The sequence below is a fragment of the Trematomus bernacchii genome, unplaced genomic scaffold (assembly GCF_902827165.1).
Source record: "Trematomus bernacchii unplaced genomic scaffold, fTreBer1.1, whole genome shotgun sequence".
NCBI classification, from domain to species: Eukaryota; Metazoa; Chordata; class Actinopteri; order Perciformes; family Nototheniidae; genus Trematomus; species Trematomus bernacchii.
Window position 1 is genome coordinate 5,567,059 of NW_022988050.1, and position 27,849 is coordinate 5,594,907.

Sequence of the window (27,849 nt, forward strand, 5' to 3'; positions counted from 1 at the left end):
TATTGTACAGTACAGCCTTCGAGGCTTTAACTAAAATAAAAACTAGAAAAAAGACAAATTATTTACAAGTTAAAAAACGACAACTGAAGTAAAACATACTTACAAAAACGGCTATAAACAACAAATGTACAACATCAGCGGACACCTGAAATATTTTGCCAGGCACTTGTGATGCGAAAAATACATAATGACACGTTTAAGTACTAAAATATAGGACAATAAGAGAAACATAATACCATTTACAGTTATTATGGGTATTAAAATACAACAACCCATAGAGAGTAGAGTGAGAATACCTTCATTTAATGTAACACTACAGCATGACGCTCAGTATGCTAGTGGTTAGTAACAATATACAATCTGTACCTGAAAGTAACAGATGGAGTCGGTGATATAGGTAAGATTACAGTAAACTATCTGCTCCTTTAAATATTTTACCTCAAAATAAAAAATAAATGCTAGGTGCTCGGGGTCCTCAGTAAGATTTGACAAATTCAAACCAAATCAACACAACATGCTTATACTTAAACAAGCTGATTTATGCAAATGCACATTCCTGGGTTTCAGCTTTACATTTAAGTAATCCAAAACTCTTTCCCTTTACCTCCGTCGGATCATCCCACTTCCTTTGACTTATGTCTCCACTGACGTGCCTTTTATCCAGAGGTCATTGTCCCAAACAATAAAGAAACAAGACACCTGTAGGAGCCAAAATGCTTGTTTTGCCATTACTTATTATTTGTATTATTTTCTTCATTTCTGTTTGTATTGCGTTTAATTCTTATTGTTTATCACTTCCGGCAATGGTCACGTGGGTGTGGTTTATTGTTATTTAGGTCACCTGTTGGATGCCGGTTTGGGAGGATATGATGTAGGAAGAGGGTGAATGATACTTTCTGTTGACCGTCAGGTCGGGAGTTGTACATTGTTTGTTTGCGTTTCATTAAACACTATGGACTATGAATGACTTCGGACTCTTACTGTATATGGAACGCGTCACAGCAAAGAGCACATTTTAGCCTCTCAGCGGCATAACTCATAGGGAGTTTGTGACGCTATAACACCCTTGTTCTTTGTTTCCCTGGATCGTTTCAGTCTCTAATTTAGCTGTTTGAAAGATTGTCAGTCGCAAGAATCAGTGCTTTGGATGAACACAGTATCTGTTGAGAGTGCAATAATAGGTGTCATATCGATGCAGTTGTACAATAATTCTAGATACTTAAGAAACTAAGCAAAAAAAAACCCTGGTTTTTGGTTTTGCTTCCTGATTGTTTTTCTTGAAACTTATTCACCAGCTGACATAAGTTGCTTGTTTCTGCATGCTGTTTACTGTTAGGTAGCATCTATCGCACATGTTGCAAATTATATGGATTTAAAGGTCCCATGTCATGCTTTTCCGGTTATTACCCGTCCCCTTGTGTGTTATGAAGGTTTATATGCATGTAAACGGTTTTGCAAAGTCACAAACCCTCAAAGTACACCCTGTAGCGGGTAAAACTCTAACACAGGAAAGACCTGTCTATGCTGCCCCAGAACGCCTTGTTGGAGATTTTCTTTTTCAATTTTTTTCTTCCGGGAACCAAGTGACGTAACGACGACCCCTCCGTTACGTTAAGTCCGTGGATTGGTCCAAATTGACCAATCCACGGACTTCCTCACACACACACTCAATCTTTTCTCAGCTGCAGCTCTGCCGATTTCTCCTCCCTGAGACGGCGGGACGCGGCGAGGCTGTGAGTTGGTGTGTGAGCACACACACAAACTCCCAGCCAGGCTGCGGGTGTGTGTATGTGTTCGGGATGGTTTCGCTGTGTCTCGCAGACGGCCACTGGGCTCATAGGGAGGGGGGGGGCAGGAGCTCCAACAAGCCGCTTAGGACAGAGTGAATACACATACTATACAGAGATGCTGTATGAGAAACCAATGTGATTTTGGAACATTGCACAATATAAATCTATTTTAGTAGACCTCAACAATGGAATTATGATCAGTAGAAATGGCCATGACATGGGACCTTTAAGACATTTTTAAGACCGATTCACCTTATATTGGTTATTAATAATAACATTAAACAATACGTGCTCCCTTCATGAGTGTTGCATACATTACATGGCAGGATCTGAGAAGAATGTAAATGTTTATGGGACCTTTGAGTGTGTTTGTATCTTGCATGCATGGTTACATATTGTAGGTCTATGTGTGTATGTACGTACAGTATGTGTGCTTGTCTGCCTTTATACATACAGTTACATAGTTGCTCATTTTCTGGTCAGTCTGAAGGAGTCTGTGTTGGAGCTCCTGTGCTATGCAGATCGGCCTGAGCACATAGAATAGTGTCTCATGTTGCCTCGCTCAATGACCTGCCCCCCAGACCACCTAGTTGGCAAAGTCCAGCCTTCAGTTCTCAGAGCACTTGTCGGGTACAAAGAAGAGTCTGCAGAAACCACTTAGTCCAGATTAATTCCTCGCAGCTCAATGTCTTAAATCTTTGCAGAAGGAGAACAGGTTCATTTGAAAAGCATCCTTCCTCAGAGTTGTGATATCCACATCTGGCAGCAAAAGTCTGACATGGCATGTAAATAATGTTGCTTGTCAGGTATTGTCTGGAGACGTTTTTCTCCTCTTTGGTAGCATAGATTTACAAGGTAACATTTAGAGATACAACACTGGCTAATGACGCTATCACTGAGGGAAAGACTGTGAATATTTAAGAGTAAAGATGCAGGGGATATCTGTATCTTGGATAAAAGAGCCAGCAATCCATGTTAAATTCAGTTAGTTGCTGCTTTGTTGTGAAAAAAAAGTGAGAGAATGCTAATCTTGATTGTAAATAATGAAGAAATATGTGTGGATAGACATGCTCCAAAATGGAATGATTATAGCCAGTTTCCTTTTGACATAGGCTTTACATTATGTGGATTCTAAAAAGTATTGATAATGAGCACATCGTTAAGGGTTGGACTTGATAAGGTACTTTGGTATTCATTCAGTTTTGTCTAATTTCTGGCGTTTCCCTGTGATTAAACTTGAAAATGATTTCTCAGGACTTATGGTGTTTGACTGCTGGCTTCTTGAGGGAATAGCTTGAAGTGGTTCTAGCATGAATTATATGGAGTGAGGGTTGCCAAGGAATAATACTAAGGTTAAGGTTTGCTCACTTTAAATCTAGAATCACACTACAGAAGTGGCGGTGGGCTTCGTAGCACTCGGACTGAGCACCAGACTCTGGACGATGTCTTCACGGTTGATCTTGCGCAGCGCCGTGCACAGCGAGTCGAGGCTGGCGCAGTCCTTGCTCGCCCAATCAGACAGGAGCGCGCGGACGGGATGCTCCTCCTGCTGGAAGGTGGCGATCCGCTCCTCCTCGTATCCCAGGAGGCCCGCCAGGTTGCACCAGTCGCTGTCCTCCATGTGGTTGCAATCGTCTCCTTCGCTGCCACTGAACAGCAGCTTCTCCACCTTCTCCCTGGTGTGGAGAGGAAGGAGCAAACACGGCTCTTCATCCATGTTGACAACTGCAGAGGAAACAAACAAGGGGACATTTAGTGTGTGAATTTCTATTATTTAAAAGAAATCCCTACAAATTGCTCTCTGACTGACTATTAGAGCACTGAAACAATTCTACATCCTGATTTTAAACTCCCAAGTTGGTCGCAATTATATGAAAAGGAAAAAGTGATTGAGTGTAGAATACAAGTGGTAAAAAAAAGCCCTTGCTAGCTACATAAGCAGCGATAGCCGATCTGACTGACCAGTTCCATTAATACATCATTACAGAAAATCCAAGGAAATATGCTTCTTTGTCCAAACTGTCCGACTGTCAACAGCAGTCAACAGCAAAGATTGCTTAAGACCAAAGTTACCTCCACATATCCCTAATATTTCCACTTTAAAATACTGTGCAAACTGAGAGAGAGCACTGCTGTTTGCCTTTTTTCCCATGCTTGCGCCACATTGTTTTCTTTCTTTACCATAATCTGGGCAAGCATGTGGTTTTAAAAGTCTTGAATTCTCTCAAACTGGTTTGTCAGGACAGGACAGGAAACTGCCAGGTGTTGCCAAAAAAACAAACCCTTTGGCTGTCAGTGTTGTAATCCGTGTTTGTTGATTTGCTACAGTACGTTTGAAAGGTCGTATTCACAGTGAAGCTAGCAAACGCTTCATTCCTGAGGGGAAATTCTTTACTGTTGCGGGGGGAAAGTTCAGGGTGTGTACATTCACAGAAAACCCATCAGACTTATTGTGGATTAGAAGAAACTCATTACCACAGTATTCAGCACCAAATAAACACTTACCTATTTGACAATTTAAGCGCGATTGTTCGATTAATGACCACTATTTATTTTTAAGAAGGGAGTGTCCTCTGTTTGGGTACAGGTATTAGTGTGTACCTGTCTGAGCCTGAGTCTGGCCCTGCTGCTCCTGCAGACTCTGGCTGTCCACAGAGATGCCGCTGTCGCTGTGCAGCTTCTCTCCCTCCGGGGACGGGGTCTGGTTCTGGTTGGCTGTGCAGTTGTTGGCTCCTTGCTTGTTCTGCTTACAGCTGTTCCACCTGAGCAAAGGGAATGAGACGAGAAGATAAAATAAAACATTTATATTATTAAGTCATGTTTCTGGCCCTCCAAACATCTTTATTCGAATGATTTACTCTCTTTGGGGATATATCTGGCTCTTCAGATGCTGATAGGTCTATGGTGTTCTCCAGCTAGTGGCTAACTTTGCCCATTTGGTGCTGGTCATGTTTTGATTTGTTTTTAGCTTTCTTGCTAACAGCTGCTTGCTACAGCGACACACTAATATAATGAGAGCAGTGAGGGTGTATCAAAACAGGGACATTTCCCTCATATAACTTAAGAAAATGATATGATGATGCTAAAATTATTCAAACCAAAGACATCAAAGCATCATGATTATGTATTGTTTTGGGCACTAGACCAGGAGTTCTCCACCGCAGAGACAGGACTACACAAGACTATGTCTGAAATAAAGGGCAACTCAGAATTACTATATGGTAATCCTTCAGTGGTCGTCAGGTATCATGAAGCATCTTTTGTCTTACTCTGTGCTTTTTCCTCACCTCTTAAAGATGATGAAGGCCACGAGGCCGACTACAACGGCGGCCAGGATGGAGCAGTAGATGGGGATGAGTTTGTCGTTCAGATGGTAGATCGGCTCCTTAGAGTCACCATTGGTGGTGGAGGTGGTGGTACTGGGGGTACTGATGGGGGTTGTGGTGTCCGGAGGGCCCTCTGGTGGAAGGTCGTCGGGTGAAAAGTCATCATAGGTGGGCGTGAAGTTCGAATAGAACAGGGGATCTTCAGAAACTGTAGGAGCTGTGAAAAATGAACCAAAACAGTGAAGTTTAGGAGCTGAAACACCAAAAACAATAAACTGAAAGAGACTTAATCTATAATCAAATCAAAGGAAAACATTTTTTCGCAGACTTTAAAATTGCAACACAGAGAGAAAAATCTCCTGCAGGCTAAACTTTGCCCTACAATCGGCAGCAGCAGATGGAGAAACATACTGTTGACCCTTTGATACGCTGCAGGATATGTTCAGCTACAAGATATGATTTAACTGTATCGATGCATTAAATATGGCTCCAAATATGACAGATCTTGATGCTCCTACTACTCCTTTTCTACCAGTGTAAACATACATGTTCCTCATGCCTCCAAACACATACAACATGCACACTCACACACACATTAAATCCCACATCACGCGGTCATTTCCCTTCCTCCCCAGGGACCCATTAACGTAGGTAAGAGCTATATGTCCATCCAGTCCTGGCCACTTTCCTCCCACCATTAACGCTAAGCAGTCGTGTTCGCTCCTCACCGCGGATGTAGAAACCTATCCTCGCCTGTCACTTACTTACAGTTACTCACATCGTCAACAGGAAACCATCCCGTTGGCTTGCAAGGGCTGTAAATATCTGGGGAGAGCCGCTGAGCCATTTCTCACTAATGAGGTGATAACGTTTTTTATGAGAGCTTATTTGGATGGATGCATTGAGCGGCTGTGGGGCTTTTAGCTGAAGGAATTATAAAGATGTGATGAGTACTTTATGGCAACACCAATATGCTGAACATCCTATTAACTTATTATGTTAGAAGTCCATCCTTCTTTATCCTTAACCTCAGTCATTGATTTCTTTCTCTCACTAAAAATAAGTCTTAATATGATCTTAGTTTCATGTTACTCTAAAGCCCAACAGGAAAGATGTTGCCTTGATGTCATTTACTAATAGGTCATGCAGCATGCTAAAACACACAAATGTTTTTCATGTAATGTTATTTAATGTACTATGACTATAACATATGTTGTGAACTTTGAGGACTTTGCATTAAACTTAATTCAAACCCCCCTTATTTCTGTTCTCCTTTGTAAGACTTCCAGGAATCAATTCAAGCTTCAAAAATATTATTAAGCTTTAAAGGACACCACATTATTTACAGCCAGCAGAATCTCTACTAAGATGTTCTACATGTGATACAGAATCTGTACGAAACTGAACCTTTGTTGGTATTGTTAGCCTACGCCCAGTACTGTCCAATCAGTCATTGGATAAATGCCGGTAAATATTCAATGCAATCTCAAGACCCATTAGGCATTGTTGGAGATTTGATTTTAAAATTAGTTGGTAGAGTGGCTGCTTGTAAATCAATCGGATCATGGACGTTTGTTTTTATCTTGGAATTTAAAAGATGATTTTCCTTAATATTTCCTTCATAAGTCTAACAATGTTATATGTGTGCAATACTAAATAGGTGGCGTACTTTTAGTTTAAACACCAATATTATCTGCTAACAAAGTGCGTAAGTAACAGAAAATACAGACAGGCTTCTGAATATGAAGTGCTGCATATCAAATTCCTTCCCGTCCTCTTCAGTATCCCCCCCCCCCCCCCCCCAATAGACAAACACAGACACATACAGACACACCACCAGCACCACCATAGCTTGTCTTTCTATACCCCTCACTCGAAACCAGACACCATTCATTGACAGAAATCTTCTTTGTCCAGCACAAATGCCCCCTCCTCATCCTTATCATTCAATCCTCTCTCTATCCATTGTACCCCCGGCTACACTATTGCTTGCTCCCATCAGGCATTTCCTTTTCTGTCAATCAGTCTTGTGGTCATTTGGACGCAATTTTTTTTCTCATTGCGTCTGGTGAGCCCCCTCCACTGATAGTAAACGCAACATCATTGTTGTCTAACCTTTTCGGTTATATCTTTTATTCATTTTGTTCATTAACCATTTATCACATCCTATATGCTTTACTCTGTGCATTACTGTGCTCTCCTCCCCTACATGAACAGTTAAAACAGGGCCCTAAGTGCCTTTACTGAACCTCTCACATCGAATTGTCTGGGCTTAGAGGGGAGTGACCCTCTTCTGCTGAGCTCAGCGTGTTTCCACTATGCAGAGAGCCCAGTGGTTTCTGGACCACTACTCTGTCAGAGATTTATTATGTTTAGACATGTAATGATCTGCTCAAGAACAACTCTCTTATACTGCACGTCTGAGGCTAGCTATTACAATAAAAACACCAAAACCATCCAACCAAATATTGTAAAGATAATCTTCAACTTCAGAAAATAGTGTACATAAACATATGCGTTTTAAAGAAAAAACCACACATGTACAGTACAGCTCATTACATACAATATAAATGTATTTCCTGTTTCCTTGTCTTCTTCTATTTAAAGTTCATATTTTCTTTTTTTTCTCATGTATTCATAGTTTCCTTTCTGCCTGTCTCTGAATGTGCATTTAGGACTTTCCTGTCTGTCCTGCCCTCCAAATTGCAACAAATTCAAAATAAATAGTGCATGCATTTAAATTAGGATGTTGCAAAGCATGGAATAGGGTAATTGTAATTCATCATGCCACAAAACAACCTATTCAATGCCTAAAATGTGGGTTGGCATGTGTCTTTGTTTTGTGAAAACCATGTATATTCATATTTTGTGATTTTTAAGGGTTTTTAAATGGGTTCAAACTACTCTATCATGTCTTATACTAAAAAAACACTTATATTAAAATGCATCATAAGAGAAAATAAGGATTAGACCTTTTGTAAATAATGTGGATATTTCACGTCTAATACAAAGACCTATGGCTACTTACTGTATATCAGCATGATTGTTAGTTTTTCTTTTTGTGTACTTCATAAATACTTGTGATTTTCTTCTACAATACTCAATCTCTGATCCCATCACCAAAATAGGATCCACAAAGAAACCTAGTGATTTATTTTTCCAATTTTTGTATTATAGGAGTGCAAACTTGTGTTACCAGTCAAAATGTGTCTGCAACTTGTCATTGAACATTAGATCATAAAAACGGAAGGAAGGAGCTGTCCAAATGACAGGTTCAGTCCACTGTAGCAACAAACGTGTATTGTATTTATTGTAAAGCATTATTTGGTTGTTGGGGAAAATGCTGGAATTTTCCTCCTGGGTTTGTTTGATACTGATTAATGTGTGACTGGAAACCTGGGCACATGTATACTTGCCAGCATTATGTGAGTAATAATCAAGAAAGATCTTGTTGCTCTCACATATGCAAGCTGTGTGTGTGTCATTTGTACTTAGTAAGTGTTTCTGTGTATGTGTGTGTTCTGTAGCGGCCACGCCTTGTGTAAAACTCTTCATTTATACATCTTTTAAATAGGTGTTGCTGCTGTTTCCACAACATAAACTTTAATAGCTGACTTTGGAGTTTAACAAAAAAGGAAAAGGAGGGGTTTCCGACACAAGCAAGTTGTTTTTTTAATAATATGTTATTACTCCTGAGCACAGCCGTGACTGCTGTCAGGACCTGCCCGACACCAATGACGTTTTACATCAACATGAAGTGTTCAAGTTGTTACAAAGTGCAAATTAAGAGATTAGTAAAGACTACGAAGAATGCTGTTGCCCCTATTTTGTTGATTGATGTTGAACCTTTGTGATTTATTCCGGCCCAGCATCAATCACTTTCTCTTTTCTCCTTGAGGCCCTTTGGCTCGACTCCTACCTTGCGTGACCCATCAAATGTTTCTGCCAACGTGGTGCAGATTGAACACACCCCTGAATGTGTATGCATGTTTGTGAATTTGACAGGGTGCATACGTGCGCACGCCTTTCCCTTTGTGTGTGTGTGTGTGTGTGTGTGTGTGTGTGTGTGTGTGTGTGTGTGTGTGTGTGTGTGTGTGTGTGTGTGTGTGTGTGTGTGTGTGTGTGTGTGTGTGTGTGTGTGTGTGTGTGTGTGTGTGTGTGTGTGTGTGTGTGTGTGTGTGTGTGTGTGTGTGTGTGTCTGTTCTGCGGCAGAATGTGATCAGCACTCGTAGAGGTCAACCAGGAAACCTGAGAGTGCAGAGGAGTAACTGCATCGCTTTTATCGACCAGGCCTCATTCTCAGCATCTGTTCTCCCTCTCCATCTCTTTCTGTTCTGCAGCTCCCTATCCTCTTCCTGTGTGCTGCTCTCATTCTCATTTATTATCTGTTATACAGTTCAGCTATGGGTTTGCCTTTTTTTCAGTTTCTGGTGCCACTTTGTAATCAGTTATAAATTCTAATCAGTGAAATATTTTACTACATGATCTGACAAACTTTCTTCTTGTTCCCCTATTTTAAAGAGGACATATGATAATTTTCAGGTTCATATTTGTATTTTGTGTGACATGTTGACATGCTTTAATTTCCAAAAAGTAAAATAGGGCCCCTTTAAGACATAAGTCCAAATAACAATACAAACTTATGTGAAAGATAATCGGTAAATATTCTAAACATCTAGCTTGTTCTAATCCAAGTCACCTATCGTGAATGAGCAGTGATATAGAGTAGGGCATCTCTATGATGTGTTTGCACTTACGAACTGAATGGCAGCCAATTTACACATTTTTGTAAAAACAATACATCTTAATCTCCAGAATTGTATTGAAAAAAATGGAAAAACAAAAAAAGTAGCTTCTACTATGACAGACATAAATCATTAAATGAGCCCACAAAACAAAGTGCCATGAAATTCCTTCGTTATGCCACATTTTGGTAATTAACTGTAGACCACTATGGCAGATAAAAAGATAAATATCACTGAGGCAAAGCCTTGGCAGGGACACAATCCCCCAACATGCTATAAATCCTTGAGTCCCGGGCAGAGCGTTTGGCAAAGAATGAACGGCACGAGCGAAAGCGCAAGTGTTGTGCTCACCCTTGCACCAGAACGGCCCACTCATGCCAAATCACCTAAAAATGTACCCAGGAATGTCAAGGGGAAAATTCCTGGGGGATGGCAGGCGACTTCAGGAGTCTGAGTCACAGCCAAAGGGGTCAATTCTTGTTTGGCAGCAGAGAAGGAGCCTCAGTCAGCTTTAAAAACCCTTTATTGTTACAATGCTCGTACTGTGTGGAGAAGGGAGCAAAAGGGTGAAGAGAGAAGGTCAGATGTGGCCGTAGAGCAGTGGAGATATGTGTCAGTAGATGTGTTGGAGACGAAGCCGTACCCATACAATGAGTGACTGTGCAATACAAAGACTGTGAATTGTTGAGTCAGACTGGGGTTGGTCGATTTTTCACGGCTATTGATGTGAATGCTTTGGACGCAGGAAATCTGAAATGTCGTTGGCATCTTGCTCTTAATCATTTGTCTTTTTCACTTTATCTGTCGGATGCTTACTGGAATGAAACGTTCATCAACTTCCTTCCTCGCACAGTGACTGTCCAACCATAGCTAGGCACAATATGCCTGTCAAACTGAAGCATTCTTTCATGAAGGCTCAAGCAAAAGTGATAAAGGATATTTAAACAGTTGGAATGAAATATTATTGCCTTCAAAAACAGAAATTCAAGAGAAAGGTTTTTGAAATGGATTAAACTGTTTGCTCTAAACTGCACATGTTAGCATTTCTATAAAGCTTTAGCTTGCTACCTACAGTAGTAGCCTTACTGTAAACAAGTTACATCTTATATTTTGTTGAACTACATACTACGTTATACAACAGCTCACAGCTCATACTAATATGTCTTATTTCCACTGGTTATTATATATCAAGGTTTAGTTTTTTCTATTATCTGCTAAACTGACCAGGGTCAAAAGCCTGGTTTTGTTTACCTCTACCTTATCAGCCATTTTAAAATAAATGAATCAGTAAACATGCCACTTTTATCATTTATACTGCTTGTGTGATCGTCTTTCTTTATTTTCTACCTCATTACCTCCACATTCTCCTGTCCTTTGTGTTTCTGTCTTGATTCAGTTGAACTGGTCTTGCCCTGAGTGCAGTGCATGGGGCTGGTTAGCAGATCACGCTTTCTGACTCCTGGATCGTTAAGGTCAACCAAACTCAGGAAGGAAACGTCTCCCTCCTCCTACTCACCTATCAATTCAATAACCAAATGCACTTGGCTGATCACCCTCCACTCCTCTCCCCCCTTTTGTTTCCTCTTAACCGCACCCACTCGACCTTCATCCTCCATATGCTGTCTCAGATCTGTTATGTGTAATAAATCATCATATTGATTTCAATCTGTGCGTAGGAGAATCGGTGCCCGTCTGTATAGGTGTGGTTTTGTTACGCATATTTGAGTAACCTCTTTATTGTGCATGTATGTGCATGAATAATTCGAATTATTGCATGCTGCAAACCTCAACCTGTTGCCCCTGCTGCCAAAGGGCCGGAAACCCAGGTTTTGGGTGATAGGTCAGGCCACATATGTGCGTCAATCCTGGGTACAATCTCAAAGAGGAACAGGGTCGACAAGTGAAAACCTCTGTTTCCTCGAGCCTTGAGGGCTCATAGCCAAACCTCAGACTGATAAGAACTGGCAGCGACTTCTCTGTCAAACTCAAGCATTGCTCACTCTACTTCAACCATTATGTGAAAGGCTTTTGTCACAGTGTGTTGACATTGGCTGGCCAACCCCATTTTGAAAGTGCACTTTTAAAGAATCTCTCTCTGGGATTGAGTTATTACCCTGCGATCAGTCGAGTAATTACCAAGTCATGTTATAAACCAGTTTCATATTTTGTTCTGTACTCTGAAAATCAGACTTGCCTACATCCCTGTGTCCTACAAATAGTCTTTATATAGGAACTTTTCACAATTGTGTTGGGTTAACAAACATCGTTTTTTTATTGAAATGTATTAAACCATGAAAGTGTAAAGGTAATGACTGTGGGAAAAGAGTCCTGCATTTGATTGAGGTTTAGGGAACAAAAGTAATCAGCTAAAGATTGTGCAAGATTTTTCAATCGTGTGGTTGCTGTACTATTTTAGCAGTAAAAAAATACATTAGCAGGGAACATTGTACTGGTACATTTTGAAACGCCAGCTTCATTAAATAACATTTCCTCATGTTAATAGAAAACGTAATCTGAATCATTTAATAAAACATATTTGCAGTTTCAAATACATAATTTCCTGCCGTCAAAGTTGTCATACAGTATCGGTTTCTCTTAGTTTTGATAACATGGTAGATGTCCCTTTGAGGGGGCGTATAATTAGAGCGCTAACCAACTTCACTTGTCTCGTGTTGTTGTGACCCCTGAAAGGATTGGGGGGGATTATGCCGCGCTGTTTAGCACACATCCCCAGAGGAAACTCATACTGCCTGATCTTTCCACAAAGACCCCCTTTCCACTTACAATCCTTCCCTGACCTTCAACCTCTGACCTTGCTTTGCGGCTTCTAGAAGAGGAGAAGTTATATCTCACACTAGATTAGCATCTTGCCTTCAGACCCTCAACTCTGTAGGTCTTTAACGTAACAAAGTCTGGTCCACATAAGCATGTTTTAGCATCACAGAGATGAAAAGTGTGTTTTTTCCTCGTAAGACTCAAAACAAACCTCTAATCCCTTTTAAAGAACAGGGAAATTGAATTTTCACCCCACCTAAAAGCTGAGCTTGTATCCACAAAAAGGGGAGATTTCCCTACTGGCCAAATCAAATATAAACCAAACAATAACAGCAGGAAATCCAGCTTTCTATCTAAAGATAACCTACAGTACAGTCAAGGTGATGTTCTGGTTCCTCCACCTTCAGTTAATGTTTCCAATGTCTCATGTTACGACTTGTATGTTCACGGGCAATGGCCTTCTCCTCTCTCTCCCTCCACCATCCTGACTGCTTTTAGCCTTCAGGCCTGTGTCGCCTGACTCCACAACACTAATGGATGAAGACGTCTGGCAGCACTACAGATTTGTAAGTGCTGATAACGCTTGTGCTTGGGCAAAAAAGATTACGCTCTGAAATAAAGAGCATATGATTGGGTTAAAGTTAGCAATAACATATGATGATGAAGCCCATACACAGTGAGCCGTGTGCCTGGAATCACAGCAAAGTCACATTCATCATGAAGTATACTGTATTAGCTATCTTAAGGATGTTTTAGTATCGGAGCTCTGGCTTCTTATATCTTGATATTGGATGAATCATCTCTGTCCATCACGCTTCTTTGACAAACCACAAGTTGAATCAAGCTGCATTAAGGCATCATCCTCAATGGAAGATGTTTTGAACAGAAGCGGGGCACTTTGTAGAAAAACATCAATACATGTTGTGTGTCCACTTCTGCTTATTAAATAACCTCTTCTGTTTGTGGGACTTTCCCTGGTTTTTACAAAGCTGGGCAGACGTTGGTCAATTTATTAATCTTTCATGTTGCGTTTACTCACACTACTTGTCTAATCAATATGTGCACAGCCAAATGTACCACTTATATGTTGTAGAGTTTGATTAATCAGTCACGATGTATGTGACCACAAGTGTCAAAACATTTTGATTACTCAAATTAACACGAGTCTTAGAAATCTAAAGTTATTAGGTCCATTTCTCATTACATTTTTTACGTTGCTCTGCTCAGCTCTATCGTTGGACAGTAAATATGTACAGACACTGTTGTTTATTCTACAGAGTCTACTGATTTATTGTATTTCCTGACCACAAACAGCTTTCCTGGCCACAGCAGAACTTCAGAAGTCCCGTCTTCTCAATGGAATGGCATTTATCTTTTTTGGTAGAGGCCTAATGTGTCCCAACACCTTTAACTGACCGCCTCTATATTGAACACAACCCAAACTGATATCAACCGTCCATCAAACTCTCTGTAAGACATAGAACAAGCCCATTTCCAAATTGCAAAGACATGTAGTGTCACTGGGATCACTAACGTTAGTAAATCTAGTAACACAATGTCAGATTTGCAAGGCAATATACAGACGGTTTCCGGTCAGTTTCCTACTTGGGTACATTCCAACAATACGACCATTTCCTCAAAAATGTTGGCAGAAGAGAGAGATGCAGTGCTATTTGGTCCAATTCTATTTTTTGGGGTTTTATTAGATAAACAGATGGATGGGAAAAGGGGAGAGAGCAATTTTCAGGTTTGCAAATATTACAGCACTGTACTTATAGCAACTACAACATGTATATTCTTACTCCAATAACAAATAGTACAAGTTTACCTCAGTTTATCTATTTAGACAGTAGCCGCGTGCAAAACCAGAACAGTCGAACCAAATTTCTGACATGGATCCACAATAGCCGTATTGTTGATCATTCAAACATTAACGTAAATTGGAATCATGACCCTCCTAAAAATGAAGCCAACCATGTTGAAATTATGCCAGCTTTTAAGATCCGATAGCAGGGTTGAAATCAAATGTTATCCATACAGTGTCATCAAACTCAAGCAGCAAATATCCATTGATATGTGAAAGATGTAGACCCTATAGTTAAAAAAAAAACACAAATCCTCTAGTGTGACTTAGATAAAGCTCAAAGTGAAGCATAACATTCCCAAAACAGAAGGAGACAGTCACAAAAAGATATGAAGGATAAATCTAAATAAGTTTCACTGTCTGTTTTACTCATTACTGGCTCCTTGAAGTAGCCCCATGGGGTAAACTGAAAGGCCTCATAGTGCAAACGGGGTCATGGGACAGGCACAAAAGAGTCCCTTCAGCCTGAGACTGGCTCTGTCCTCACACTGTGATAACAACATCCTCCAAACCGCTGCCCCAACAGACGGCATGGCTGATCAACAGACTCTTTTTATTGTCATTTCACAAAAGCGTTGATTTAATCTGTGAGACATCAGGTCATTGGAATGAAAAGTGACTGCAGCCATAAGGAATTTGTGATTAGGATTGTGATACACACAGGGTGCTGTGCAATAAAAGAAATTCAGAGATGTGACCTCCTTCAAAACCTCTCCATAGAAAGAGTGTAGTCTTTGTGTCTGTGGATGGGATGAGTCGACGAAGACAATGAGACAAGCTTTGGCGTGGCATTTAGGTCCATGGGCCCACAGTGTCTATAGTGTTGATTATGTGGTCTCACTATCCGTACAGAAAAAGATGTGCTCATATAAATCCTTTTCAGGCCATTATGACCCCGGGTGATGCTCTCCATCATTCAACTTTACTGGCCCCTGCACAGAAGTTCATGGTAAACTTGCCAAGTGTTTTGATAGGGTCATCCCAAAGCCATTAGCTAAATATCTTAGCAATAAATAATAAATCTCCGAACAAGTGAATGAAGTGTCTCGTTAAATGGATAGATCAGGTTGCGCAGAATTTCACTTTACCTCATAACTCAGAGTGAAACAATCCCATGAATGCCTTATTCATCTCTCTGCATGAGGTTTATAGTGCTTTAAGTGTTGAACATGCTCAACTGAATTGCTAATATTAAAGCGCGGGTTCACACAAGTTGGAAAATATGTAAAGATACACTGGGAACATCTAAAGTGATACTTCATTTTACCAATTGTATTATTGTATTTTTTTATGCAGATTTGTTTTACCTGAATATAAAGTTGTGAAACGTACTATATCGCTATCAAATTTTGTATTGACTTCTTCAAATGCTTTCCAAATTACTGTTCATATTAATTAACTGTGCCGTGTATACTTTAAATACTAAATGGAGCCCCAGCTTGTTGTATTGATTGAATGATTTTAACAGGCCTGAAAATATTCATATACATTTTGTTCAATATGTTGTAAATGACCCACAATGAAAACTGTTAACAGACTAAGTGATAATGCCAGATATTCAAAAGAGATTAATATAGTAACAATTTTCCCCCAAGCTTTTTGATAACTGTAACTGGTTGATCACTGGTCCCAACGTATGTAATAGCACGGCTAGCTGATCCCCCTTGTTTCCAGTCTTTGTGCTAAGCTAAGCTAACAGGCTGCTGGCCGTACCTTCAGAACTACCAGACTCATTTGTTCGTGGCATTGTCTTCTTGTCAAAACAGCAAATAAGCAAGGTTAAAGACACTCAATGTAATATAACCAGGCCCATGTGGATGTCTCTGTTTTTAAATAATCAGGGCATCATTTTATAATATTGTAATTTACTGTACATTTCACTATGAGCATCTTTAAAGCTTATAGTCTTACCTTGACAAACGGTATCAGTCGTAGAAGTGCAGGCCTTTAACAGCATATCGTCATCGCAGGTGGTGCAGGGGATGCAGGGCTCCCGAGAGCTTTCCTGGTCCGAGTACGTGTCCTCTACGCACTCCTCGCACACCGTGTCATGGTCAAACTCGCAGCTGTACAGCATCCCCTCGCCCTCAGGACATTTAGTGCAGTGCTCACACTGTTGAGAGATTGTATTCAAGTAGTAGCTGTAGTTGCAGACACAGGTGGCGTCGTTGGAGTCTGTGCAGGGCGACTTCATGCGGAGCAGACCTGAGCACATTGTGCACGGCTGACATGTCTCTGTGTGACTCAAGCTTTCTGAGAAGGTTTCACCTGAAAGGAGAGGGAAGAAAACAGCCATGAAATGTTTTTATCAGCCAGAAGTCTGACCTTTGTTTCATCAGACATCATTTTGAAAGCATGTACAATACTTTATATGCACAATGCTTTGACATGGTTGGTTTCACTCCAGTGTCCAGTGTGGAATCTCTTTTTCATTTTCAATTTAGACAGAAGATTGTCTCATTTTAAGTGTGTTGAAAAATGTGATATTCAAATGATTGTGATTGCATAGATGAAAAGCACAATCCCAGTGAAATATGTTTGCATTTTTACTCCTTTTGACTTTAAAGTGTTCTTCCTTCTACCTGATTACAGATCTGGAAATGATTTGTCATGCTTTTATCTCAACATCTTGGTATTAGTAATCCTCTATCCACTCATTTAACATCTCCTTTCTCAAATGTCCACCTGAAATAAAAGCAAACAGACTAAAATAAACATTACATTTCCATGCAGCTAGCTATTCTGGAGCGTATTCTTCTGCTAAAATACTTTGTATAACACTTCACGCCTTTATTTAGGTACTCACACACTTCTTATCAGCTTTTATTGAATCGGTTTTCCCTTTATTACAGTTTTAATAGTTTAGTCTTTTACTTTCATTTTAAAGTCAACAAAGTGTATATTCTGTTTTTAAAAGCAAAGTGTTTAGTTTATAATTGGATCATATCTATGAAAAAGTATAGTTGTTATTTCTAAATTTAGGAAATGCTTTCTACGGACAAATTGGGATTGAGCTTTCCAAAGTCACAGTAACACGGGAATTCAGTGTAAGGGTCATCCTCTGTGGTGGATATGTAACTGCATGGGTCACTTACAATAACTCATATCAAATAAATGAGTATGCAGCAACACTGTCTTTTTCAGATGATGCTCGTACATAAATCACATGTGTTTCATAAATGCTCTGTCTACCTGACAGATATATCTGCAGAGGACGCAATCAATATTTCATGTTTTATGGAATTGTGTTTCGGCTGGATAGGGAACTGGGAAACACACTAAATTATGCAACAGACAGATGTGTGTGTGCGTGTGGGGGGACTGTCAAAGTATGACCTCAAAATCTCTTCAGTATTTCTAAACTGTTGACAAGCATCATTTTCATTTATTTGAAAGTGAAATACTTTTTAAATGATCTTAAACTTAATATCTTTTACTTTTGAATTATTACTGGCACATAACAATTGTTTACATACCGTCATTAGGTGTTAAAAGTTCACGGTTCACCATTTTCTTCAACTTCATAAACCAAACCACACCCTCAAATTTCTGCAAACATCTATTTAAAAAGCAAGCTTCCGGACAGAGACCTTTTTTTGACCTAAACTGGTGCTGCAACTATTATTTACATTTTTTAGAGCGGTTTAATTCATCTACTGATAATTTGAACTGTTTTTGTCGGAAAATGTCCATTACAATTTGCCAAAAGTGTCTTCAAATTGCTTGTGTGCCAACCAACAGTCTAGATTCGTTTTGTAATAAGTTGTAAGGAAACCCATTTTAGCAGCTGGTACTAAGTCATTTTTTTAAATCGACTTATTTTTTAAATTTCAGTTTAAACCAAACCCAACTAAACTGAGTGTGTTAGGAGATAAAGGGAGTTGTGTCACATGGCATATCAAGTTTTCAGTGCGTGTCTCCGGCCCACCAACCACGGCGAGCTCTCTGATGAAGCAGAGATTAAAACCAGAGATGAGGACGGATAAACAGAGACCAATGTTTGTCCTTAAAGACATAACTGGGTCATTTGAGATGAATATATCTTAAATTGGTTTGGTACATTTTTGTTTAATTATGTCTTTAAGGACAAACAGCGGTACAGTCTTACACTGTTACCCCCCCCCCCCCCCCTCTCCACCCCCCCACGATCCCCATTATCTCCTGCATCCTCTCCTCAAACAGACACACATCCTCAGACTACCCTCACCCACGCACCCCACGAATGCTCTCAGAGCCATTATCATAATGCCATGCATCAATAATGCAAGTCAACACATTAATAACGCTAGCCTGGAGCATGGGGGGGGGGGACTAAGGGGGGGGGGGTCTTTTTACAGACAGTCTTTTCCTGGCTCAGCATATTGAACCAGAACAGTGCTTTAGTCAATTGAATCCTTTTGTTTTGAACACCCTTAAAGGACACAGGGTGTGTGTATGTGTGTGAAAAGTGTATTTTAATACCCTATTTGTAGGATAAATAATTAAACAATTTAATCCAGGCTTGATTGATTTATAATCTCTTGTTTGGCTTTATGATCGCCAAGGGGATCATTTGGTTTGATCCGTACTTGATTGTTAATTCATTAAGATGTGCTGTTTTGATGGTTGTCTTTATTAGGTTGTAGTGTGTATATGAGGGTTTTAAAGTGACGACTCATGTCATCACATTTTGCTTTAATCTGTCATCACCCATAGAACACAAACATTCAGAAAAAATAATGTCGGCATCCATTGCTTTTTTTTCAAATTTTAATGGCATTTTGAGAAAATCTGCAAAAACATTGGTATCCAGAAATCCTAACGAGAAACCAGTAAAAAAAAACACCTACTAAAGTTCAGACGAGGGAACAGGAAGTGCTAAATGCTGACACATTTAAGGGTTTTGGAACCCACCATTTTATTGGGAGTGTGTTCATTTATTCATGTGAGGAAGGCAAATCATTTACATGCCATTTGCAATCACGTTTTAAAGCTTGATTAGAGCTTCTCTTTGACAGTACAGTATATTAAATGTAGTGATAATTGTTCTTATGCTTCAAAATCATATTTAGATGTGAGGGATAACATCCAGATACAAATGAGTGTAAACTGTAATTAAAGTACTATAGTTGCACAATTCATTGGTATTTTTGTTGAAATCTTTAATAAACTGAATTGATGAGCTTTGGGTTGATTATGTGGTCTCTGGTAAATGAGTGATGCTAAAGGACAGGAAGAGAAAGTGGAAAAGACAAATAAGGTCAGTCCGTGTCTGTGTGTGTTGAGTAAATGTGTGGGAGGTTTGCGTGTTTGTGTTTGAACCATTAGCTGTTGGCTGAGAAGTTGTCCATATTCCAGCTGTACATGCTCTGTTTCATATCCACCCATCTGTTCATTCATCCAAACTCCTCCATGCGTTTCAGCAGACCCTCCTTTTGAGCACATCTCGGCCCCTGTTAGCTATCTGTACTAAATGAAGCCTGTACACTGTCTGGACACCACATTCTGGCTCTTATAAATGCATGATCCTATCAACTGTGGGCAGCAGGCCTGACACAACACGAGGGGGGGTTGATGTTGAAAGATAATTATTAAGAAAGATTGTCAGACAGAAAATATGAATAGTTTAATCTCACATCAGAGTGAAAATTAAGTTACATAGGACTAAGATGCGAAGGAAATAAAAAACCTAACTCTTCAAATCTCCCATAACTGAACATTGAATAAGGACTGACTCCCTTTGTAACTGCTTGCCTGTCAAGTTTTATAATCTTTAAGAGCATATATGCAGTTTACATACTACATATATGATTATACACAAACTGTAACCTACATGCTAAGCTATTCTAAGCACGTCCACTGCATAGCACATGATACTAAACCCTGCTTTGGCTTTCCATTAGCAAAATTGTGAATAGTACCTGGTGCTTGAGAGTTGACGTTTTAAGCAAGCTAAGTCAATAGAAGTGCCTTTAAAATGCTGCAGCCCACTGATTGGTCAGAGATAATTGTCAGGATACAACTTGCACAATCACGCTGCTATATGACAATAGTGATTCAATATTTGTATTCCTCAATCATAGATTTGAAAAAATGGCTGCTTGTAAACCTATGCTGTAACTACGCTGAACATGCAGAGAAATGCAGTCGTTCCTCTGTTTGAATAAGATGAACGGATTCAGCGAGGTCTCCTGAAGATGCACTTTCACATGTCAGTGCAAAAGTGATCAGCTGATAATGAGGCCTTGACTTGGGCACTACTATCTGCATTGGAAAACCAAATAAAGACCATGTACCTAAAGTGAAACGAGTCAAGTCCTGCAGTAATAATGGGGTAAGGCCAATAAGTTAACTGTCAATAGACAAACAACCGACTAATGTTTCAGTCTTGTTATTGTAATGCTTTTTCATACTCGCACTGCAGCTCTATCAGCTTGCATTACTGATGAAATCAATATGTTTGTCCCGTTCTTAAAATATCATTGGGATGTTTCTGGTGGAGAGCTCTATCTGCTTTGCATTTCTCTTTTTCCATGAGCGTGTCTGGCCTCATGACAGTTTTGAGAGCCTGCCACAGTCTGTGTTTGTTCATGTCTGAGCAGAACAAGCACTGGAGAGAGAGTGATATTTATCACCCTGAGAGCCTTCATGTTGTGCAACACAGAGCTGCAACCACAGAGACACAGCTAATGTCTTTATTCAAATCACTTTAAACCTTGAATTGGTTCTGTAGCAATTTGTACATTTCTGATAAGTAGTCTAGGTCTTTTTATATCTTTACAAGGCAACAATATATTATAATGATGTAACTCCTGATCTGACACACACTTCTAAAATCATAAATCATTCCAAATGAAAATATAAATAAATAATAATGTCTTTATTATGACTTCTCCCATGACCTTACGTCTTAATATTTCTCTGAGTGAGAGGCTCCTTAGCTCAGGGTTTGCCATCCTTCACTGACCCAGGGTTTCTGACAACCACTTCCTCGCCTCGACACAGGATAGTCAGGGAATTCATGAGAGGGAAAACTCTGGGAACAGTTCAGGAACTGGCTGAGGACCAACCCTGGCCTCTGCAGGCTTAACTGACCTTTGATCTCACATGATAACGGTTGATTTGTTTTCCCTGCGCTCAAGCAGAAATATACCTCTTGAGGAAGATCCTTCTATGTCCATTTGGGCTCTTTGGTCTGCAGTTTACAAACTATGCGTTTTAATCCCAGTGCCAAAACAACTTGTCTGATGCTTTTCCACTGCAACAACATTTTTTAGCTGGTCCACCTCTTGAATCCTCACAATATCAGTGTCCTCCTAAAGTCTTACGGTCCAGCACAGCTTCTCTCCCTACATGGTAAGGGTCAGGAAGAGGGCAGTAATGCTGGACCACAGATAGGTCCGGCATCTATTTATCTTTTCTTCCTGCTGTCTAGCTCAATAAGTTAAGGATTTACATTTCGGATCTGCACAATAATGGATCCAAACTGATTTTAAGGTGTATTATGTTTAGTAATTAAAAAATCTGGGATCTGTTTTTATCCACACCAGAGGCAATTTCAGGCAGTTGGTAAAAACTCGACAATATCTAAGATCAGATGGATTTCAATTAAATGATTTTGATGATCCTCTGACATTCCATCAAGCTCACTTCTTCTCCTTTAAAAAATAAAAACTTCTGGATTGATTGCCATAAAAGGAGACAATGGACTTCATGACCTTGGATGATCCCATTTTCATTCAGCGCCATATACAGGTAAAAATGCAATTTCTTCAATACCAGAGTTTGTAATCAATCTTCTTTAAACCAATGTCATTCTCATTAGCCTTAGGCATACTTTCTTAAGTGCGTTTTGCAGAGAGTGATCACAGTGCATGCTCAATTGCAAGTCTGCTGTCTTCTTGCTCTCAGTTTTTAGTGCGTTGGTGTCATGTGTGGTGTTATTTGTTTGACTGGAAAAAAACAGAAGGCATTTTAATAGCCTCCTTTTTTTCCGGCTTTGTCTGTTTGTCCATCAGTAGGAATTTGGGAAACATTTCTCAACCTGATGTTCATGAAGCTTGGGGGAAGGGACAGAAAGGAATACATGACATGAGTGAGGGACAGTGTGTGACTGTGTGTGTGACAGCTGTTTTTTGTGTTACTCACTGTCCAGGCAGGGGGTGCAGGCGGTCTGCGCGAGTCCGCAGCGGCTGGCGACGCCCTCCCCGGGCAGACACTGCTTACAGCAGTCTCCTGTGGATGTATACTGTCCCGACAAACAGTCCTCCTTATTAGCTAGAGCCCCAACCTGCCAATCACAACAGAGATCATTGTGAGTGGGACAAGCAAATAAACAATTGCATTCAGCAGCATCCAACAACAATACACAAAAGGACCTAATTGTTATAGTTACAAAAACTGTATTTATTGTCCCGAATTGTAAAATGCAAGCAAAGCAAAAATATTTTTTTCTCTGTTTCCAGATGTCTGGAACAGATATAAACGTCCTGTATTTCACAAGAAAAACAAAAGAAAGAAATACTTTGTCTTTAATCATCCGGGGTCTTCTAATAGGTTTACTTTGGAACCGCTAAAAGTCCCAGCGCAGGGACCGTGCAACAGGATGCAAGATAAATATAAGAGGGTGTGAGATGATTAATGGGATGGGAGAGAAGAAAATGCTGATTTCAGCACACAATAATGTAAATTGTTCTGGCTTCTTTTTCTATTCTCTATGTGCTTGTAAAATATATAATGACTTTTTCTTGTTGAGCTTCTAAAAAGATTCAAATGAAACAATTGGAGGAGGAATAACTCTTCTGTTGCGTAGCTTACAACACGTAGAAACAATGTGACATCTTTGACATAGGTTGCAATGCTTTATTTTCAAAGGGTCAAGATTTGGATACCACTGGTCTTATCCACATTTATACACATGTATAACACTCACATGAACCTTACATCTAATGTTCACTCTAATGCATCTAGTTAACATATTTGAAATGTCCCAGCAACGACTAAATTCCCAGGAACAGTTTTAAAAGTTAAAAAAAAACACACACACAGTTAATGATGGGTTGTGTGTTCTCGGCATCCTTCAAACAATAACCTGTTGAGTGCTTTATCTTTCCTGATGTCAGGTGAAAGATGTTTGTGCGTGCTGCTACATTTGCATGAGAGTACACGCTCACATTTCACATCAGGGCCTGGATGTTTCCAGAAGTCTCTTTTTTTTGCGACCTTATGCATTTTATCCTACTTTTTTTCTTTCTCCCACTGGGTCCTTTTATTTTCTGCAAACTTTGATAAAGTAGAGTAGAGGCTTGCCCTCTGACACCCGGCCAGCAGAAGCCTGTCTTTAATTCAATCCAGATACCTGAGGAGGGATTGTTTTTATTTATGAGGTTATCTTGTTATCTTGTTGACAGCAACTCGCTGACTTGTTGACAGACAAGACGCAGATCATTGTTTTTGATTTAAGATCTGTAATAGCTGACGTGGGATTTCAAAGTATAGTGCAGTTTCCTCATGTGAATCATTTTTCTCATTGATAGATTTAATGGTTTCCAGATCATTTTGCCTGCTGTAAGATTGTCACTAATAATGACATTTTGAGGTAGGCCTGAGAAATATGGATATATAATCAATACAATATTCAAATGTCCTGCATACTGTATATATGTGTTGTTTAAATCATTTCTATCAAGACATAGACTAGGCTTATTTTCTGTAATTTCCCTTAGTAACTGCATTCATATTGCACTAAAGTCCTTAGAATGTGTCAATACTTTATTTGTGAAGTTTATAACTCACAGAGGAGTGTTGGAAAAAAAGCGTTACCATGATGACCATGTTTTTATTTCATATCAACAATGTCTTACTGAGTTACCAGAGAACAAGCTATATCTTGATGTAAAGTGTCATTGAGATAATATATGGCCTATATTTTTGAATTATTATTTTTGGCAGACCAGTTAGTCAGTTAGTTTAAGGGTGTGTGTGTGTGTGTATGCATGTGTGTGTACTGGGGGATGGCTGAAGGCGGTACGCTCGGCATAAATCGTCAGGGCTCAGGTGTGTGTGGAATGCTGCTGACAGAGACGAGCTCTAAAAAACATCAAGTGTCTCCTCAGGCACTTGTGAGTCAGCTGGCAGATGATGTGTGTGTGTGTGTGTGTGTGAGTGTGTGTGTCTTTGTGCACACACGTCTCCCTGGCTCTTGCCCTTGATGATGTCACAGCCCATTCACCTTCAACTCTCCGGTATTCAGTTAACTACGACGTGCGTGTTCGAAAAATGTGTGTTAATCTTTGTGGGGTCGACTTTTAACATTTCGTGAGACACACCTGATATTATCGGAACATTTCCTGAAACGATCCTGATTTTACAAAAAAAAAGAACCTCTGTGGACCAAAACACGTTGTTCTCCCCCTGCAGTTACTCTACTATTGGTGATTGTATGTTTTGATTTGAATGAATTTGGTGAATAATTCTGAATACATTTCACTAAATAAACACAAAAATGCTTTTCAGAAATATATTTTCTTGTCAAGTTTTCACATGAGATTTTACGCTGACATTGCATTAAATTAAATAATTTGATTTATCTGTATTCCCTCTCACCTGTCCCTTTTTTATCACTCTCTACCACACACACAGCTTATACAACAAGCATTCAATTAGAGATGGATAAAATCTGTCATCACACACGCTTCCCCTGCACTGCCCCCTTGTATATTGTACACACCCATCGGCACGCATAGGTTTGTGCAAACGCATGAACAGCCTGACTGACACTTTTGAAACAACTCCAAAAACCCGGAGTGTGGGTGCAACTCCAAAGCGTCTCAAATGTAGAAAACTCAGATTAAAGTGCATCACTAATGACTGCTAAATTGTGCATACAGTACAGATGAATTACTGGGTAATGCAATTTGAGCAAATAGCTGGTGGAATGAAAGAGAATGATGCACTTAGCAAGTTTGAGCTCGACTTGCGAGTTTCCTGTAATTGGTTACGAGAGGGAAGTTTGGGATTTCAACTTTTGTTAGCCCAACTCCCTGCAGCTGAAGGAAAGCAAACGCACATCAACAATCGTGTACTAAAGCATGCGCAGGAGCATCTGGACACATATCTCCAGAGCAACCAATCTTACTAATGCTGCAGTCGATTCTCTGTTGGAGGCACTTAACCTCTGGACCTCAGCTGTCAGCACTCGTTAGACCATTAGAGTTCCTCTATACCAGCCTTCCTATAAGATGGGCCTTATTTAGATCCAGCCATGGATCCTGATGAACATGGGCAATGACCAGTGGTGGAAAGTAGATTTACTCATGTACTGTACTTCAGTACAATTTTGAGAGACTTTGTACTTCTACTCCACTACTATTCAGAGGTAAATTGTGTACTTGTACTACATTTATTTAATACCTTTAGTAACATTGCAGATTTGAATTAATGATATGAAATATAATAAACAGTTAAATAACAATACAACTACAACTAGAGTAAATTCACAAGCTACCGTGCAGTATACAAAGTCATTCAAACTAGCTGCACCTTTACCAGCTTTGACAACACAGTAATGCATCTATAATTATAATAACAACAAAACATATTGTATATATTATTAGAAGATTGACCAACTTTGAGTATATTTTGATGCTAATACTCTCTTACTTTTGCTTGAGTAACATTTGCAATGCAGGGTGTTAACTTGAAACATAGTATTCCCACACTGTGGTACGTCTTCTACTTTAATTTAAGTACAAGATCTGAGTACATCTTCCAACTCTGGCAATGACATTACAGCTAATGCCATCCCAAACAATGCTGAATCAACATCTGTTATGAAGATGAAGGGCAAACAGACAGAGAGGAAGATGAGAGGGTGAAAGGAGGAGAGGAAGAGTAAGAGGGGGTTGGTTTGGGCTGTATCAATATTGCATGTGCTGAGCCAGCAGAGGATGCATAGCCATCAGTGAGGGCAGCTGTCATGTATCAGTGGTGCAGCCTGTTCTTTAAACAGGACCCTGGCGAGCTATGTCCTGTCAGATAGAAAACACACTTGAAAATATATTTCCTTCCTGAGCCTGCTTGGCCTGGGGGAAAGTAGGAGATGATAAAATCCCCAGATCTTCCTACATCCTCTCAAGATTTGTTGATTCCTGCTTTGACAAGGAAATTACAGTAAATCATCCTCCTCAGTTAACACGTGGTTTATTGGCCAGCTCCTACTGCGCAGGGGCCACTGTGACAGTGTTATTGTCCTGCCGTCTGAAGGGCCACATGTAACTGAGAAGGGTGGAACTATAGAGATCCAGCAACTGAAGCTATAGAGTATCAACCTGAATGGCTGCTGCATACATCCGCTCTGCATTACATGAGACATTCAGGACAGGTGCAACGACATGGAGTTTATAGTTTCCAGGGATAAAATATCTGCTAAAGACATTTTTACAAGTACAGATCAAACTGGTGAAATGTAAGCTGTCATAAAGTAGGCTAAATCTCACTTTGGTGCAGGGGAAAGTCTAACTTTACAGAGATTTTCCGGGGGATTCCCTGTCAAAAGGTGATAAGGCTGAAGACTGGACGGAGGAAAAAGAGAGTTAATAAAACAAATAACTAAGACACGTGTTTAATGTGTAGAGTTGCGCAGGCGTTAAGTTTACGGTAGACATTTAAACACACTTTGTACTCACCACGCCGAGTAAGAACGCTATAAAAACGGACTTCATCCTGTTTCTCCTTTGCATCCTCACAGAAAAGTCAATCGGATAAAACGATGCGGGTCTCAGTCACTTCCACGTGAAATAAACTCGGCTGTCATCGCTGCTGCGCTTTTTCTCTCGAGTTGACTTCTAGGAAGAAGAAAAAAAGAAACTCTCCAGGTGACTTCACGCTGCCAAGTGTGTGTCGCTGCGGAGAAATCTGTCAGAGCCGCTCACAGGGTCCAGACTGGGGATACACTCGCTGAGATTGACCCATTGGATGATCGGTGCGCTTCTCTCCAACTGGGCTCATATGACGCTCAGCTCAAAGGCTTCAGGGAAGGAGCCATCTCTCTCTCCACGCCCACTTCACACACACACACACACACACACACACACACACACACACACACACACACACACACACACACACACACACACACACACACACACACACAAACCTGCTCTCTTATGAAAGGCTTGCACTGGGATGTTCTTGCCCAATCGGGAACACCTTGCATCATCATCTGACAAATTAAGTCGTGATTGCTAGTGGTTTACTGCATTGTGCCAACTGCATTAAAATCTCGCTGCATGCAGATTAAATGTATTTCTTTCTCGAACTTTCACTCTCTTGAGCATCCTCTAACACTGATGAGATCCAGCAGAGAGTTG

At 40.1% G+C, this 27,849-nt stretch overlaps 1 protein-coding gene across 1 annotated transcript; it reads right to left on the bottom strand.

Moving 5' to 3' along the window:
- Positions 1 to 1,842: 1,842 nt before the first annotated feature.
- Positions 1,843 to 27,499, bottom strand: ngfrb (nerve growth factor receptor b). Its single transcript, XM_034119835.1, has 6 exons — positions 27,166 to 27,499; positions 22,628 to 22,769; positions 16,412 to 16,768; positions 5,078 to 5,333; positions 4,392 to 4,552; positions 1,843 to 3,515 (listed from the first exon to the last, which is right to left on the bottom strand). Exons 1-6 carry the CDS (start codon positions 27,217 to 27,219, stop codon positions 3,172 to 3,174), a joined length of 1,314 nt encoding a protein of 437 aa, XP_033975726.1. The 5' UTR covers positions 27,220 to 27,499; the 3' UTR covers positions 1,843 to 3,171.
- Positions 27,500 to 27,849: the final 350 nt, after the last annotated feature.

What these genes read in the sequence shown, in the direction of transcription:
- ngfrb (XM_034119835.1), bottom strand. Translation starts at nt 27,219, where the DNA reads ATGCAAAGGAGAAACAGGATGAAGTCCGTTTTTATAGCGTTCTTACTC. An exon ending in GACTGATACCGTTTGTCAAG is followed by an intron (nt 5,334 to 16,411) that starts GTAAGACTATAA and finishes CATTTTTCACAG; the next exon opens with CTCCTACAGTTTCTGAAGAT. An exon ending in GCCTTCATCATCTTTAAGAG is followed by an intron (nt 4,553 to 5,077) that starts GTGAGGAAAAAG and finishes CCCTTTGCTCAG; the next exon opens with GTGGAACAGCTGTAAGCAGA.